The 18,908-nt window shown below is 35.6% G+C and overlaps 1 protein-coding gene across 5 annotated transcripts; it reads right to left on the bottom strand.

Annotated features, from left to right (window-relative positions):
- Nucleotides 1-573: 573 nt before the first annotated feature.
- On the bottom strand, nucleotides 574-17,594 carry LOC115954451. 5 transcript variants are annotated; one of them, XR_004083913.1, is made up of 11 exons: nucleotides 17,241-17,594; nucleotides 15,608-16,282; nucleotides 11,654-11,842; nucleotides 11,420-11,511; nucleotides 9,241-9,300; nucleotides 9,042-9,111; nucleotides 6,054-6,257; nucleotides 4,602-5,002; nucleotides 3,717-3,821; nucleotides 2,971-3,068; nucleotides 574-848 (listed from the first exon to the last, which is right to left on the bottom strand). XR_004083913.1 is itself a non-coding variant. In XM_031072305.1 (9 exons), exons 2-8 carry the CDS (start codon nucleotides 16,280-16,282, stop codon nucleotides 4,616-4,618), a joined length of 1,677 nt encoding a protein of 558 aa, XP_030928165.1. In that variant the 5' UTR covers nucleotides 17,241-17,594; the 3' UTR covers nucleotides 574-848; nucleotides 4,602-4,615. The 5 variants fall into 5 exon arrangements, 2 of the variants coding, with proteins under 2 accessions (XP_030928165.1, XP_030928166.1); XR_004083911.1 differs by having other exon boundaries at nucleotides 3,717-3,800; XR_004083912.1 differs by lacking the exon at nucleotides 3,717-3,821 and having other exon boundaries at nucleotides 17,241-17,593.
- Between the last annotated feature and the right edge of the window lie 1,314 nt (nucleotides 17,595-18,908).

Genomic DNA, 18,908 nt, shown 5'->3' with positions numbered 1-18,908 from the left:
AATTGATTGGATCAAGGATTCAATGTTCAAAGTGTTAGGGAAAACACTCACGTGCCCCATTTAGACAGTTCAACTAGTTAAATCAATGCAGTTAAGAAAGTTTTAGACAGGTTGTAGCTGTTTTCTTTTATTTAGTTTATCAATTACTTGTGACACAATAAATTTGGAGTCATGCTATGAACATAACAAAAATTCACAATTTTATGAAATTTCCAAATTAACTTATCACCTCTTTCATGGATCAAAAAAAAATTTAAATTGCAAATTGTAGTGAGCCCATGTATAAGGTGGTAGTAGGCTAATTTACGAATGTTGCAAAATTGATGTAAATTTTTGTTGTTTTGTTAGATAAAATTCTTTGCAACTACTGAGCATATTTTTATGATTAGTGTACAATAAAGATGGCGTTGGTGGTGGTTTCACCGTCACTCTTATTCTTGCTCCCCTTATGTAATCAAAGAAGTAACTTTGGCAATTGAACTAATGGAAATTTTCAGTTCATTGCCAATTTAGGCTCTTATATTGGCCTTCAAAGTGAGGTCTCACGATAAAATTTTAAATGGAAAAGGAACATAATGGAAGTAAGGCAATCTTATATTATGGTGATAGAAGTGTCGAAATGAGAGCTCTAACTCCAACTGGAAATTGAAAAAGGAACCTATTTGAAGAGAAATTTCTTGAGTACAGAGAGAGAGAGAGAGGCAGTTTATTTGAAAATACATCCCAGAAGCAAGAGGTATATGCAGAAGGCCGTTTGTTTCATAACAATCAGATCATCATTAACAAGCACTAATGCGCATCTAACATTCTCCAACCCTTTCCCCAAAAGCCAGCATGTCCTTTAGATTCTGCACGTAAAAGAGAGGGAAAAGTTAGATAATTGAAACTGCATGAATTCAACAACCTAAACATTATTCCTGTACAGTGTACAGTTTTGGCCCAATAATCACCCACCTTGTTTAACACATCATATAAGGCTTATAATCATGTTACAATAACGAGTCAACATCACCAATAACTATCTTGGCCCAAAAAACATTTGATCTCTATTCTTTTCTCTGAAGGTTGGTAATATTTATAAATTACCTTTTTGTTTGTCTGTCTGAGTTTTACTTTGTCTAAAAAATAAATTGTGGAAAAAACGTAAAACTTTACCTACAAAAATGAGGGATTTGAACCATAATTCTTCTCATAAAACAATAATAAAAAGTGCTTAATCACAATGTATTGGATACTTGGGGTTTATATATATATATATATATATATATAATTCGATAGTTACTTACAACAACAGGAGATGAGGGATTTAAACCCTGATTGTACTCATAGGGAGAGCATGCAATACCAGTGGCCTTATGGTCCTGTGGCATTCCACCCCGTTTGTGGGGTTTGATTTTGAGGGTTAAATTCCCTTAATTAAACTTGGCCAAAATAAGTACACTCTTCTTAGAAGATAGGGCATAAGTAGCAAATAAAAGTTTTGAGGAAGTGATGAATGCACAACGTCCTCAAGTGTCATGGTTAGCAGCACATGGAAAAGGCAACATTGAGGTCCTTGAGGCAAGTACCTTGAGGTCGTTTAGGGAAAGTAACTAGAGGTCGTTTAGGGAAAGTAACTAGAGGTCGTTGCACAATATGCTAATAGCCGCAATCATATATAGCAACACATGTACCATGTCTAGCAGAAAATGGACAAGGCAACATTTTAACTTCATGACATACACAGTTTACTTAAAGAGAGGATATCACAATACTATTTTTCAATTATTCGAGTCAAATGTATTGAAAAGTTATATTTGGGTCTTCATTCAAACGTTTTTTCTGTTTCCATACTAATCACACATAGTTTTCATTCAACTTCGATAGTACATTCTATTCAAACATGTATGAATGGTTGGGAGTAAGTACAAAAGAAAAGAAAATTTTGGAATTTTCTTTCAAGTCTCTCTTGTTTTCATTTATGTAATAGTCAGATATGGTTTTCCCTCATATTTGATATTGTACTGTGTGTTCAAACAATTATGTCAAAGCCTTTCCATGTCGAAGACTCTATGTATATGTATATGGACAAAGTCTGGCTCCAACCACCACTAGGAAGATGACATTATTCCTTGTCATGTGCAATGCATATGACTCACTTAACCCAACCAACCAAGTGAGTGGAGCCAAACCTTTTCCTATATATATTCCACAACAACATACAAAGATGTGATTAGTGTGGCCTCTCTTTTCCTTGAATGGATGAATAATGAGCTTTTAATCTCAAATATTTTTTTTAATAGGCAGATACAATTTACACAGTATAGAATTGAACCTGTGGTGTCAAAGATGACACCTTGTCTATAGGGAGAGGAGAAACAGGAGATGCCATTGGTCTAAATGCTATTGGATTTCAATCTCATATACTGTGTCCATAAAATAAGTCAATATTGTTGACAACTAACAAGTGAACAGAATTAGTATCAGCTACATAAAAAATTCATTTTCTCATACATTATATATATATATATATATATATATAAAATTAGTAAGTTACCTATGATGCACCGATACGGAAACGGGTATCGGTACGGTACGGTACGGGTATCAGAATAAAAAAATGATTTTCTTCTGCTCGATACTCTCCGGGTACATTCGTACCGGTATCCCACCCGTATCCATATCGGATACTGATACGATGGCATTTTTGCCGTATCGGTGCATCAGAGTAAGTTACACACATGTTTTGTACTTTATTGTGCCAAGATCAATCCAGCAGTTAAGATAATGTCAAGAACTTCAATCTTCATTTTTCTATTATTTAAGATGACAAATGCTTTCCTCCTTTTCTTATTTCCTTTTTCTAAAATATATTAATATATAAGCAGACAGCTTCAAAAAAAGAAAGGCCTTGAGCTCCATAAATAATAAATTGAGGAATGAAAATTGAATGATATAAAATGGAAAGAAAAGTATGGCAATTCACTTTACCTGATCTGGAGAGATTCTCAGCAATTTCTTGGATTTTCTTCTCATTGTTTCCACAATTAAGCGCAATCAAGATTTATATTTGAGTGATTCTGGAACCTCTGCATATAAACAATTAGATTCAGTACAAAACAACAAGATTGTGGCAGATACATGATTATTTTCTACACTTCTGCTGGTTACTTGAGAGTACAGACCCAAAACCACAAGACAGCATAACTGAGAATGCTAATTAGAGAAGTAGCTGAAATTGAACAAGACCATTATTCTCCTTAATGATCACATTACTTGATTTTGATTGGTTGACTTTTCATACAAGGCACAAAATGTAAATGTTGTTCATTCAGTTTGACATGTGACAGCTCCAAAATAAAAACTATATTGTTTCCGGACAAGTGCAACAAAACTGTTACTAGCCTTTTATTTAAAGAGAATTTTCTTCTCACGACTCTCTTTCAAAGAAGCTAATCAAGAAAAATTTTAAACTGATGACCTAAGGCTTTGTTTTGATGAAAAATAATAATCTGAGAAAAAAAGTTGTCAGGAAAATCATCTATTTTCTGTTGTTTGGTTGAATGTCCAAAATTGATCACAAAATAAATGTTGTGAAAATCCCCAAAAATCAAAAGCAACAAATCCCTCATGATTCCTTTGACACCAAATCAAAAATGCAGAAAAATATCCATCCAGTATTTTGGGTCTACTCTTTTATAGCATCAGAATTAGAGATAAAAAGCCAGGGGCCCAACTGTCATATCTAGCACCCAGTGACTGAGAAGGAGATCCTCAACGGCTCAACTTTCCCTGAACAGAGAGAGAAAAGATAGAAAGATCTGCAAAACAAAGGGATAGATCTAATATAAAGAAATGAGAGAGACATCTAAGAGAGAGTAGAGAAGGAAAGATATGGAAGTGTGAGCAAAAAGAAGAATCAAGAGACAGTTACAGAGAGGTCCCAGAGCCTTCTTTTTATCCATCAAAAGTTGCAGCATTAACAACAAAAGCTTTGCACAGGTGCATGTTATTTTCAGCCCATTCAAGTTTAGTTTTCCTTTACCAGAAAAAAATTTCTCACGGAAGTACTGCCAAACTTGGGAAAATGTTGCATACTGAAACAAATGAAGCCTAAATGCATATATGGACAACCCAACCATAATAGCAAGGTATGTAAAGTTAGTTCAAATAGGTATATGCACTAACAAAAGGAAAATTTGAGGTTTCATGCAATAGCAGAGCCATTTGAGATCATAAAATTCATTTACATTTTATTCTGATATTAAAAAAAACCATGATATAATGTGTCATCTCCTTCTAACACACAAGCACAGTTCGCGCCAGCTATGGCTTAAATCAATAACAATAGATATTTCTCATTGAATGGTAAATATTTCTCCACCAACCATAGTCACTTCACTATCTCTATAAGAAACTATCAACACCTTCTAACATGAAATCTTTGCCACTTAAGAAAACTATAGGATGAGGTTATGATGCAAAAGCTAATTACTAAATACTGGGCAAAACAACTTTGATCATGGAAGCAAGTACGTGGTATATATCATGATATCATCAGAAAATGTCCTGTATCAATTATATTTTACAATACTTAACCAAAACAATTTTTTGTAACTTACTTGGATTCCTGTGATTAGCTGATGAGAACATAATTTGCACCATCAGGAAGTCTATCTGCAGCAGTTGGAGACATATTGGACCGAGGAGCAGTCTTTCGTAATTGTGCATGGGATTCTGCTTCTCGCTTAAACATCCTAACCAGCTCTTGGAGCTCTAATTTTCTCGTTTCAACATCCTCTTGAATAATGGGGTTTTTCAACCCAAGGTACAGCAACCCAATCGCAATTAACACAATTCCTAGCAAGAAGAGGATGCCAGAAAATAGAAGAAATGCATATGGAGACCCATCAGCTCCAGGTATGCCATCGACATTTATCCCAAAAAGGCTAGTAATGATGGAAAGAACAAGGCCACATCCCCCAAAAACTCCTAAATTATGCGTAACAGTGAGGCTTCTGTCCTAGAATTAGAATTACAACATATTGTAAGGAAACAATTATATGTAGATGAATAATTAGAGAGAGCAGGAGAGAGACAGAGCAAGAAATTTCAACATTGGCTAAACAACGCTTTAATTAAGCGACATTGGAAGGAGAAATCACTCCCCGACTCACTATAAGTTTGTGTTTGTTTGCATGCTATACTGTAAAAGACAGTGATGTGTCTGCATTTGGAATGTCCTTCAACTTTGACCATTCAACTCTATGGTATTTGTCCATAACCAGCAGATTTTTCTCTTGAACTCATCAAACAGTTGAGGAAATGAAAAGATAACAAACGAAAATATCGAGACAATGATGTCATTAAGTTTTTATAACACAAATTTCTATTTCCAGATGCAACTATCCTTGAAACGGCCTTGAATTCAGAAATGATCAATGAGATGTTACCCCCATCAACAAAAACTTTGAACATGTACTGTTTCAAATAATTATCCAAATTACTAACAATTTATTTTCCTTTCAAATTTTAAATATTTTACAACTGCAATTTTTTTTACCCAACTAAAATTTAATGTCACTGAACTATTTAACTTCCAAAATAATATATTGATTTCTCAACTATATGTCACAGCTAAAAGCCTAAAAGCATATTGAGATTTTAGTATAGTGTTATCGTAAATGAAAAATACAGAAACTCTTCATATATCACAGAGTGAGGCAATATGCATATCCTTAAACAATGGAATGAACAAGGCTTGGTAAGGGCTTCAATCTAAAACCCAACAAGGGCCATTCCCAAAAACATAGCTGGACAATGTAAATCACCTGAACTTGAAATCACCGCACAAGTTACTTGACACTTGCCAATATCATAGAATTTTAAACAATTTTAATATGGTCAAGAATATTTTTTTTCTCAAAAGCAACATGGAATTAACATTACTGCATTCATATGCAATAAAACATTGCAGCTACTTGGATGGCAAAGTCAAAAAGGATTTCTATGACATGATGGTTAAGAGAACTTGACAATAAAATTTTTGGGTATCTGCTTAAGCATATGTGAACCTGCAACCATGCGCGGACTGTGCTCTGCATGACATCTTGAATGGTAAATAAGCGTCCACGAACTGCTTCCTGCTCTTGAATCATTTCCCTGGTGCTCTTTCTCATTCCTTCTAGCAAGCCCCTTGTTGTATTGCCTCGCAAATGTAGAAGAAGCTCAAACACAATTTCCTCTCTTGCATGGAGTGACCATTTCACCCTGATAACCTGCAAGATAAATTATAGGAAAGAAAGTAAATTGAAATTCTATATCATTATTGGACAAGTCAACAAACGGAATACTTCCCATGTTGGACTACAGAAAATGAACTTGTATGCTCGTGCTAAACTAAAACTATTCTAATCTGCTCACTTTTATTTTCCAAACAAAAGGAGAAAAAGTTCTAGAGAAAGTAAAAGAAAAGGATATATAACACGTGGTGGCCCAGCCCAAAGTACTCAATGGCCTTTGAGGTTGGGCTCCCAATTTATTTGTTTAGAGTGGGTAAAGAGTGTCCTACTTTCAGTAAATTCCTTTGAGGCTAACCTAACAGCTCAAGTGAAGGAGTTTAAGACTCAACTTGAATCTTATCCCCCTGTGTGTGTGTTTCCCGTGGAATCTCAGGCTATGTACCGAGCTTCCTTCTCTCTCTCTCTCTCTCTCTCTCTCTCTCTCTCTTCTCATGTATCACTCTCTCTCTCCCCAGATTTGCCAACCCCCTCTCACACCATCTCTTCCCCCTTTTTATAGCCTTCCCTTAGTGGGTTTGTCATCATGAGTGGTGATTCTTCCCAAACAGGTGGGCCGCATTCTGACCTATATCTTGATTGGATGGGACCCGCTACACATTTCTGAATTGACTCCATTGGAACTTATGCCAACCTCCAAATTCATGTTCAGCAGGCGGATTTCCCCAAGGCACTGCGTCTCGTTCTTGGCGATATCTTGTGGTGGTCAGTTTGGACTATGCTATGCTCGGGCCTTTCTTCACTTGTTTGGTATGACTTGGGTGGGCCTGACTTACATGGGGCTTGGCCTTGGGCTGGTATTTGATTTATGGACCGTACAACACAAATACGGCAACGTGATACTTTAAATAACAGAAACACCTTATATATATAAATAAATTATAAAATAAAAAGAAATAAAAAAATAAAACCCCACAACTTAACCTTTTTGCCCGACAGATTAACTCAACCATCAATCAACTTCATATATGTAAAGTGTAAACTAGATTATGCGCATGTTAGTTGCAGCATTTCAAAAGATTCATGATATTCAATCGTTGAGAGAAAGTACACAAGTAATGTTTCCCATTCCTAAACAACCAATTAAAATCTTTAATTTCCTCAGAGCATTGGACATCCCATTATCTCACAGTTCTAAAATCCAAAGTGAACTGTAATTCGATCTGTCTCTTAAACAAAAAGACATCCTACTAAAATACATGGACAAGCAAGTTCTAGATTTGTCTATCACCTGAAAAATGTGTTGTCAAGTTGTCATATACTCAGCAAGATCAATTCTCTTACCAGCATTCTGCTTGTTTTCTAAAGCTTAAAATCAAACAAAATGTCATTATATTTTAGAGGGATAACAAATGAGAACCGTTCATTAATGAGTGACACCTCAGTTCCCAACTTACTTGACAGACCAATATCAGATCTTCACAACCATAAACTTCTCGGTCACAAGGTCTAAGCCATATAAACCATATTTAATTTGCTCACAATTTCCAATCATTTTCTTTCTAATCTATCAATCTAAACAAAATTCTCTAAGAAAAAATGTTACATTCCATTAGATTTACCATCCACCTTGGTTACCATCCCAATTACCCAATTATCAACATTTATGATTTGTAAATATCATAGCATAGCATTTTGATGATAGGTGACTGAATAGCTTAAAGATATTTCTTTGAGCACTTCTTGAAGATACTTAAGTTACAAGCTGAAGACTGGTAGGGGGAATTGATCAAGTTGATGACGAGGTATGACCAAAAAAAAAAAAAAAAACCCAAGAGTCAGATCTGATGTCAAGTCCTATTAGAAAGCACTGCAAGGTGGTAAAGGAATTTACTTTCCCATGGAAGAGTACCTGACATGCCAATGTGCCTCCTACTCTGGAATAACCTTTTTTGTTTTCCCATGGAATTGCTTTTTGGCCAAGATCTCAAAGATGGAGAACAAAATCAAGAGTACCAGGTATTGTATGTGAAAGCGTGGATCATTTATTACTTCATTGTTTTTTTGTGGGCTTGAATGGTGGTTGGCAGGTTCAAGATTTGGAGGCATAAGAACAGTGAAACTTGGAAGCTGTCTCAATATCATATCTGGAGGAATAACCAAACACTTGACGACGTAGAGCATCAACCTTGTTCTCCTGAGATCTCCTTTTGGTAGGATGTTGGTTTCATCAAAGTCATTTACACCCATGTCAATAATTGATCTACAGATGGCTTATACCCTAGCATTTAACTTATTTCCTTCATTTTATAATCCTTTTTTTCTTTTTTTCTTTTCACTGTTTCTCTCTTGTACACTTCCCATATAATATATTACACTCATTTTATGCCTTTTTATAAAAAGGTGTCAATGTCAAGTAACAAAAGAAACTTGGACTTGAAAACATAATTTAAGAACAAGTTTTAATTATTCCTCAACATTCTCTGATTGGAAAGAATTTTTATACGGTGAAAACCAAAAAATCTTGAACACCTAACTGTTGTTCAAAAAACATTTGAATGGAAGTCAAAGAATTCAAAATAACAAGGGATTTTTACAAATATCGCCCCTGGACTTTGACATAAATGTCAATTTGGTCTTTGGACTTTTGATTTGACCAATTAACTGCCTATAAGCTTGTGACAAAATAAACCATCTCTTAGCCTTTTTTGTTGAAGCCTAATAGATTTAATCATGTGATATGCACATGGAGGAGTTTAATCATGGAGGAGTTTAATGCTAATAAGGTTTGAAAGATCTTTCTGAAAGCATAAAGTAAGATACCTGGTTTGATAACCATCTGATTTCCTGATTCAGAATTACACTGAAAAGATGCATATCCTCATGGTTTCTCCTATTCATAAGTGATTATCATTTGTTGTTAAAATCATGTTAGGCAAAAACAAGGTCATGCACAGGAAACAACGGATTTCAAGTGAATCTGAAAGTTTGAAGACAAAATGGCCCACATGCATGAATGCACCTGTCCATAAACTTCAACTCAACTTCATCGGCAGCCCCAAATATACATTTGCGAAATAACCTGTAATATCAAAAACAACGAAAGAAAGTACCAAGCAGGAAACCTTGTAAGATCATTTGAATGTAAACAAACAGAAATTAGAACATAAATAACTAAGAACTTTATGATGATACTAACGCCCTAATTTACTATTAGAGGAATCTAAACAGCCACGCATTTTGGCTATAACAAAGATTTAGTTTTTATATACATTTCATTACCCTATAATTTGGAGTAAGTTGCCAATACTTCTAATTTGCGCAATCAAGTCCTCAAATTTTTTCATCTATGCCAGCCAATCAAGCCCATTTTTTCATCTATGCCAGCCAATCAAGCCCAAACAAAGACTAACCTTAATGATATGGAAGCAATTTAATGACTTCAATCTCAACAAGTACTTTTTACTCATAATATATTATGTGAATACAAATTTAACCAACTTTAAAACTGAACTGTGCTTTCCAACGCTGGTGCCCTTAAGTGTAAAGGCCTCCTAGAAACTAACACAAAACAAAAAAGTGCAAGCGCGTGCCTGACTTAAGTAAAAGCGCACAATTTAAAAAAACAAAAAAAAAACAAAATATATATATAGGTACATATGAATGTATGTATGTATGTATACATATGAATTTTAAAACAATTATTAATTAGACAATATGACAATCAAACGATCAAACTCCACCTGTGTCTATAATTAGTGTCGTATATTTTGTTCCTGGTCGGTCCCAAGCCTAGGAAAAAGAGAGTTTCGGTAGGTTAGCGGCCAATGTAAAATTTAGTCACTCTATTATGAATGGAACCATTACAGATAGTCGTTGTTATTGAGAAAATCGAGTGATCAAAATATACCTAAAAGACAGAGACCATAAAACACTAGAATGGTAAGTAGTGACTTCTATGCCTACTAGATATTTTAATGTCTTCTTCTAGAATATGTAATGAGGGATTGAGGAGTGGGCTTATGTCCATTGCAACATTCCATAAAATCGGTCTTTGTAAACAAATCCAAGGTCCATATCAATCGCATTAATATCTAACAATTAACTTTAATAAGTCATTTAATTTTTTTTTATATATATTTTTCCAAAGCCACTTACTTTAATTACAAAAAGTGCTTATGGTTTAGTGCTTTGCACTTAAAGTAAGCATTTACCAACATTGAATTCACTGTCAGTATGGAGAAGGATGGAGTGGGATCCTTAATGCTATCACGTTGCATATTATCAACTAAAAAGGCCTTTAGGAAAGCCATATGCATCAATTTTGTCAATTTCATTAACATCAATATTTAATTGGAGCTCATCGCAACAGTTGGAGGGACTTGATTGCTTAAAGTGGGAGTACAAGGACTGAGCTCAAATTTACCCTAGACTATAGGGTGGTAAAATTTACATAAGCCAGAATATATACCATCATAATTGTATTATTAAAAATAGAAAACTTGCATAGGCCCTACAGAAATAGCAAATTTCCTTTTCAAAGAATACACATTAAACCATAAGAGAATGAGCAAAACCAAAACATGGAAAGAAAAACATTAGACAATTAGGTGGATTTGGGTGTAGAGGTTTATGCAGCTCATATCTAAAAGATCAAAGCAGGATTTGGCAAAAAATACAATTTGAGCAACTTTAACCAGAGAATAATTCTTCTAACTTGAAATGTGCATGGTTATACATTGACATTGATCACTCAAGAGTTCTGCTTTAGAACAAGCCAGATGAGAGAACCACCAGAAAACTTTTGTATAAATAACATTTTAGTGATACTCTTTTTTTAGAGCTACATGTGAGCTACATGTGAGCTTTTAAAGGGAATTGAAAACCTAACTAGGGGGTAGGGGAGAAGACACTCTCCAATATGTGAGTTTCATATGTATGATTTGGCATCCTTATCATTTGTGTGCACATAGCATATAAAAATCAAGATGCTAAAGAATGTTATTTCCCATAGCATTTGCAAAATTCTGTGACAATAATTTTCTTGAATATTTTTCTTAAATTTTTGTTTGGTTGAGTAGGTAACTCCTTATAATAAAATTACTCACCTATCTTTACCTAATGGCCAGTATGTATAGATTGAATGGGAGGTATTATTAATTTGGATGAGTAGGCTCACAAATGGGGACAAAAAGCATCACCTATCATCCCATTGGGCAAGGCGACAAGCTAGATGTGCAACGAGCTCATGAGCAGTTCTTGGTATGTTAGTACCTCCAGCAGCAAGCAGTTCCTGAACAAGATACGGTATTGAATCATGAGAAAAAACTCATTTACATTAACTTTAAGCATAGATATTGAATTATAACTAACTCTTTTGACAAAATCATATGTGTCATGATCATTAATGAAGTTTAATTCAGCAATAATCAAACCTGGACTTCTGCAATACCCAACACATTTATATTTGACGCTGACCCTTTGACATGCAAAGCTGTTACTAGAAATTTTTGTGCCTGCCATGACCGAAGAACAATGGGGATATCATCCTCATCAACAAATGGGTCTCCTGCCGACTGCCCCAGGAGCTCAAATAATAGTCCCCCAGAAACTCTAACAGGAACCTGTCAAGTGTCAACAATTAAGAGATCATTCAGTTGCTGTTACATTAAACCTGAGAAAAATGTAGACAGATTAGAATCCTAAAGATGAAAAAAATTTAATACTATAATCCACTAAATAAAATAAAATAAAAACAGCAATTAAGATTTTGACAATCACAACACACCACCTTATTCATTGGAAATGTCCTCTGCACATTTGGAATCTAGCTTAATATTTACTTATTTCGGCCAAGAGCCAAAACATTACTTATTCCTTTCCCTCCAAATCTTCCACATTAAACAGTGGGGAATCTTGTCTGATTTGCTTGGTAGATGTAGCCTTGATACTTCTTAGTTCTTTTTGTCTCTCTTGTTTACCTTAGTACATGCCCTGTGTGCTTTGGCCTTTTTTGTACATGCTTTTATTCAATGAAGGTTTATTGCTTATCAAAAAAAAAAAAAAAAGAGCCAAAAGGACTATTTTCAAACAACCACATTAGAGAAGGGGATGGGTGGTGTCTTTGGGATGGGGTAGCCCTTCCCTAGTTCCTTTTATAAAAGGATCCATCTCCTCCAAATTTGTCTTTAGCCCATTTTTCAGCAAGGCAAGACTAGGGAATGAAGAAAGACAACTAGGCAGAGCCATCCAGAGAGCACAGTTTGGACATAGATTCCATTCACCAAGTTGTGTTTTTTATAAGTAATATGATTTATTGAGAAAAAGACTACATTATAGACATAGTAAATAGATGAGATAGCCTAAATAATTACAAGCAAACGAGACTCTATAAACTCTATAATGGAACTACTTTCACCAAGACAATGCAGTAGACCACGCATTTTATGATCTAATGAAGGATGTCTTCTTCAATTTACCAATTCATTACACCAGAAATCAGATTGTATACCTTGGTCTAGGTGTCAAAGTATGAGTTCTGATCTTGTCCTGTCCAAAACCTAACTCAATTCTCACTTCAGAAAGACAATATCCCATGGCAGGGTTTTACACATAGGGCTAGCTGCAGTGCCATTTGGTAGGGGGGCTGCCCTGGGAATTAGACCACTTGGTTAATATTTTATGGAGTAACCATGTCAGTTATTTGAACAATTCAATAGTTTTGCATTGGGAATGAGACTATTATTCAGATCTTCATCTGTCTAATTTTCTTTGGGTGATAGACCTTCATGCTTCTCTCCATCCATTAATTGACCAATGTGGGTAATTCAATTTGCTCTAGTACAGTAATATCTTAACCAACAAATCGACATAATTTGTTACAAAACTGAAGAATCGCAGTTCCCCAAATTCTAGAAAGATCACTGACCCCACTTTAACTAGGAAGAGGAAGGATTCTAGCCCTCTTTGTAAGAAAAGCTGCAGTCTCAGCTTCAAATAATTTGTGTCTACAGTCGAAATTCCTTTGGGCCTCCTCAATTTACAATTTAGCCTCACCTTATAAACGTACTTGATAAAAAGACAGAAACTAGCCTTGCTTAAACAACAACCTTATGAAAGACTTTTGCATATATGCATGTGTATCTATGGACATGCATATATTAGGGCCACACCGAGGTGGGAAGAAGGACCAAAACCCTAGCCAAGCACAAACCCCAAGGTTGGTAGAGGTTTAAATTTCATTCCTACACTAAATATAGGCAAAACTTACACTAAATAATCTGTTACCGACCATACTTGTCAAGGTGCAACCTAGTGGTAGAGGGCTTGGATGAGCTGTAGAACCAAACATCCCAGGTTGGATCCCCACAAGGCGTTCCTCTGGATTACCTAATATGTGGTTTTGTCAGGTGAGGTTGTGTATCTGTGGTTTACTTAAGTCCCTAGGAGCGGGTCCAAAGGGCCCTATCTTGGTTTGGTTCCATATCATCAAAAAAAAATAAATAAATAAATTGTTACCAACCATATCCTATAGGGGTAGGACTCGTTAACATCTTTACCCCCCTTCGCAAATACAATTTCCTCTAACCCAATATAGGCAAACCTTACAAACTGATCATACCATTAGGTAGCTCATAATTCATAAATTGGCTTTTATATAGTCATGAGTAGGAATATTCAATTTATATTGGTTACCTAAAATGTTTTATAAATCCTTGCAAAGCTAATCATTAGAATTCTTAAGCAGCTTCTACTATTAAAGTAGGATACAAAAAAGACCAATTAACAAAGCAAAAAACAAGTTGAACAAGTCAACTGAGAACCAAAAATGGTAGCAAACAACATTTTGGACAGTGGTTTAACATGGTTAGTTCAAGCAGAGAGATCTGCCTCCCTGGACCTCAAGTTACCTTCCAGATAAAAAATGAGGCTGCAGCTGGACAGGTAATATGATACCTGGTTATGTGGATTGAATTGGATGAGTGTGTGTTGTGCGGGGGTATTCTGAGTCCCACATTTGGTGTTTACCAGGTGGATCTTGGATATATAAGCACTTACAAGGAGCCCAACTACAACTTGACTAGTCCTTTTGGGGGCACAGGCGCAAATGTAGCTAGGGCTTTCCTTGGGTCATTAACCTAACCGAGGTAGCTTGATTTTTGGCTAAATCTTTTACACCTGAGATTGAATATGAGGAAGTTGTGATTGCTTAAACATTAGAATGGCTGCATAGAGAAATTCTTCTATTTGTGAACCCAACATCAGCAGGAGATTGACAAACTTTCTTCTCAAGGGTAAAATACAAAACAGAAGACTACAAATTTTTTCCTGCCAACTATACATGTCTTCATAGTTTTCGTGTCATGTCACTGGAATCTCCATTTTTTATTTTCTATGTATAATTTACAATTTTTCTAGACATTATATAATGAAGGCCTTACGCACAGCAAATTTAAAGCAAAATCTTTAGCAAAACATTCATCAGCACCATTCCTGTATAAATCAGAAATGTAAAAATCAAGTTCCAGGGGTTTTGTCAGAGTTAGTGTTTGTGAGCATCATATAAACTGTTGGCCCACTCAGTGGCAGATTAAGATTTTGGGATTGATGCACCAATCTCCTTAGGTTCCAGGATCTATTTGTTCTTATTCCATAATTGTAATGCCTCAATGTGAATATTAACATTAATTCAATTCAACAGTTCAAAAAAATGGTGTGGCTTCACCATCAAGTTCAGTGTGTCAAAATTTTGTAGAGTAAATTTAGTTACAATGTAGGTTCATTCATGTAGCTCTCACTAACATGTCAATTTGATTCTGAACATTATCAAATTCAGAGATATTACACCTTATCTCAAAACCATGAGCCCTTGCACTTTAACAGATAGTGAGAAGATTCTATTCGCTGCAGGAACAACAAGCTTTTACCCAAACAGCAATTTATGTGAAGTAACAGCAGAAAAATAACGAGTATGATAAAAAATAAACCAGATCAATATCCAATAAGATTTTATTTCAAAAAATAAATAAATTGTTGAATTACCGATTGTCCCAAAAGATTGAGCATTTAGGAAATGGTAAATTAAATCATTTAACCATAATTCTAACACTCCCCCTTGATAAGTGAGACCCAATATATGGGATTTTTTAACATTTTAAATAGGAAGTAGAGTGGAGACAAAGATTAAACTTAGGACCTTTTGATCTGATATTATGTTAAATTACCGCTTATCCCAAAAGTTTAAAATTTTAGAAAATAGTAAATTTAATCATTTTACCATAATTCTAACAAAGATGTTTCTATTCCCAATGGGTGCCCAATGGCTATCAAGTTTTCATTTTTTCTTCTCTTTCTCTGTCTCTGCTAAGAAAATATAAAAAGTAATTTACCTCATATAGAAGGTGCTTCATTCGCTCACTTATCAGCTTACTTTCATCTCGCAAAGCAATGCTAATAGCAGGATGCAACCATTGAGCATTACTCAACCAGGCACTTATGTTTGGGTGACCTGCATCTACGTGACACCACCAAGTGCGTCCCACTGGGCGTTCCCAGTAAGGAGCGGCCACATCTGCAACAGTCACATCATCTTCATCATCTGAGAAGTTGAAAGGCTGCAAGGCCCAGCCAACATCAACTTGCACTTTCTGGACAAGTTCAGAAATTCTAGCCCAACCTATCGGTATCCAGTAACTTCTCGGGAATTCTTCCTTCCCATGGTAACAGCCTGATTGATAATCCTTGCTATCAGTATGATCGTCAACCATATCACTATCACCAATTCCAGAGTATAATTGGGGTGCAGATTTACAAAAGTTCTCCCCACTACCTTTCGGGGGTAAACAACTATTTAGTTCACTTGATGAAACCTGCTTCTTGGCCATATCTTGTACTGATCGGGTCTTCCTATGGCCTCGAATAAATTCAAAAGCACAAATTAGTCCATCAGTCCAAAGATCACTCCCCAGCATGACATCTCTATTGAAGTGGTTTTTGTGATTCTCTTGTTTCTTCATTCCTTTGCTCACAGAAGCTGGATCCACACCACTCATGATGCCTTTCATCTATAAGCAAGTAAATGTATGTTAAGCAACTCCAACATTCAACTAGTAGAAATTGAAATGGATAGGATAAAAAATATAAACTTACTAGAACAAAATTATAGTCAATAAAGTTACTTAGCTGATAGGTGTTATGTAATGTCAAAAAACAAGGGCAGATATTTCTTGCTGGAAAAGGCAACCAACTAATGAGGCATAAAGCCCACTATTTTTTTTTTTTTTTTTTTTTTTTTTTTTTTTTTTTTTTTTTTTTTTTCCTACAACAAGTGGGAGATGGGGATTTAAACCCAAGTTCTCCTCTATGGGAGAACCGGGCACTGCCTTTGAATCACAAAGCTCTTTGTAGTGTACCTACCATTTTAAATTGTTTGCAGGCCAAATGGTCATTAATTCGTAGTAATCAAAGGTAAGACAACCAAATTGTTGGAATTTGACATCAAATATTCAAATAACAGAATTCCACAATCTAAAGATGATAGAGCCATTAGGAAATTTGATTTTCAAAAGGCAGACCAACAAATGACAAGAATATTCAGTAAGTCCAGAATTCTCTTTTTTTAACTGAACACCCCCAAATACTTTAAATGTTTCCATTTAGCCATTACTAATTATTTAATCAAATTCGAGCTTAACATCATTATCAATGCAAACATGCATGCAAACATTTAAACAAACAAACAAAAAAACCCAATTAATCTTAGCAGAAAAGAAACCAAACAATACAATTCCTGAAACCAAATTTTAAATCTCAAAACTTTTCACTTACCAATAAAAAAACAGAAACTTTATTTAACCCAATACAAGACATTCATTTCATTGAAACAAAAACAAAAGTACAACAAAAAATTTCCCCTTCAGCAAAAAAAAAAAAAAAAAAAAAAAAAAAAAAAAAAAAATTTCCCCGCTAAGGACTGCAAACAAGAAAAGAACAAAAAAAGAGTATATCCCAGAAAATGCTTACCCGAGAAAGAGAGATTAGTAGTAAGTAATCTGAAGAACATGAAAAGGGCCAAGATTTTCTTCAACAACCTCAGTCACTTTTTATATATAACACAGATTGGGTTTGGCACACATGTACGCGATGAGGAGGTTACATGTGTTGTGACTTGCTAGAGCTTGAGTTTCTTCTTTGAGGGGTTGCCACTTAACCATATCCATAAGTCTATAACTAACTATAAAGAGTGAGTTCTTTTTCAATTTTGTCCCTTTACCAAACTCGTGCAGAGCTTTGCCTTCTACAGTCCACCATGACACGGGGATTCAAAGAAACTGTTGACCCTTGACAGTTGACTCAAAACTTGGAAGGAATATTTGGGATTTGGATACTCCTATTTTATTGAAAATTAAAAACACATAAAATAATTTTAAAATATGAATAATAACAAAATATCGTAGCAAATAATCTGACGCAAGTCTTTATTTGTTGGCTGAAATTGTTACAGTGTCATGAGTCTCAATTTTAAAATATTAAATACAACAAACACGAGTTGGTGAACGCACGCTTGGTTATTTTTAGAATCAATTAGTGTATATGAGTTTAAATTAAGTTATAACCTGAAAATTTAAAATAATTATTGTAAGGACTCGATTTATAATGACCCAAAATAATATTGGGTTCGCACGTAAAAAAGGTCCAAACAATATCATTTGTAGAGCGTGGGTTTGAAATGCTAGGTCTTGGTCACCAGACGGTGGTTTGTCGTGGTGTTCATATAGAATTAAATCGTGTTCGCTCGAGGAGTCTTTCTCTTAGAGGCGGACTGGGAGGCCCTGATTTTTGGCCATTTTTCCCAGCTTTCTTTCCGAACGGCTTGCTTCCCTTTTTATATTAGCCTGTATCCATTATCCTATGTCCACGTGTAGGGTCGACTTTCCAGGGCTAATACTTGTCTCATCCACCCATACCCAAAGTGGTTGGGAGTGGTTGTAAAAGCTGAAGAGTATGGTACTGTCAAGTGCAGAATGCTTTACCGCAGTACTGGCAGCCTTTTACTTGTACTGTTTCCGCACTGTGATCACTCTTCCTTTTAAGAGCATTTATGGCATGCCGAGCAGGAGCTCGTCCTCGGTCATTTCCTTAGGCCGTCCTCGACTCTCATGGTGCGTCTTCGGCAATGCATCTCTTTGGCGCAGGCCTTGGGCCTTAACATGAAATGGGCTGGGGTCACAAACTCTCTGACCCCACAACAATTGTAAGGACTCGATTTATAACAACCCAAAATGATATTGGGTTCGCACGTAAAAAAGACCCAAACAATATCATTTGTAGAGCATGGGTTTGAAAGGTTAGGCCTTGGTCACCAGACGGTGGTTTGTCGTGGTGTTCATATAGAATTAAATCATGTTCGCTCGAGGAGTTTTTCTCCTGGAGGCGGATTGGGAGGCCCTGGTTCTTGGCCATTTTTCCCAGCCTTCTTTCCGAACTGCTTGCTTCTCTTTTTATATTAGCTTGTATCCATTATCCTATGTCCGCATATAGAGTCAACTTTCCAGGACTGATACTTGTCCCCATCCGCCCATACCCAAAGTGGTTGGGAGTGGTTGTAAAAACTGAAGAATATGGTCTTGTTAGGTGCAGAATGCTTTACTGTAGTACTGGCAACCTTTTACTTGTACTGTTTCCGCACTG

The sequence above is a fragment of the Quercus lobata genome, chromosome 8, assembly GCF_001633185.2.
Source record: "Quercus lobata isolate SW786 chromosome 8, ValleyOak3.0 Primary Assembly, whole genome shotgun sequence".
Classification (NCBI taxonomy): domain Eukaryota; kingdom Viridiplantae; phylum Streptophyta; class Magnoliopsida; order Fagales; family Fagaceae; genus Quercus; species Quercus lobata.
The sequence above is the reverse complement of the archived record's forward strand: the minus strand, read 5'-3'. Positions and strand labels throughout refer to the sequence as shown.

Excerpts from the sequence above, each read along its gene's own strand:
- LOC115954451 (XM_031072305.1), bottom strand. The coding sequence starts at position 16,282 with ATGAAAGGCATCATGAGTGGTGTGGATCCAGCTTCTGTGAGCAAAGGA. Across the intron at positions 9,301-11,419 it reads CTTGCCCAATGGGATGATAG|GTTATTTCGCAAATGTATAT; the intron begins GTGATGCTTTTT and ends TTGATATTACAG. Across the intron at positions 5,003-6,053 it reads CAGTCCGCGCATGGTTGCAG|GACAGAAGCCTCACTGTTAC; the intron begins GTTCACATATGC and ends TTCTAATTCTAG.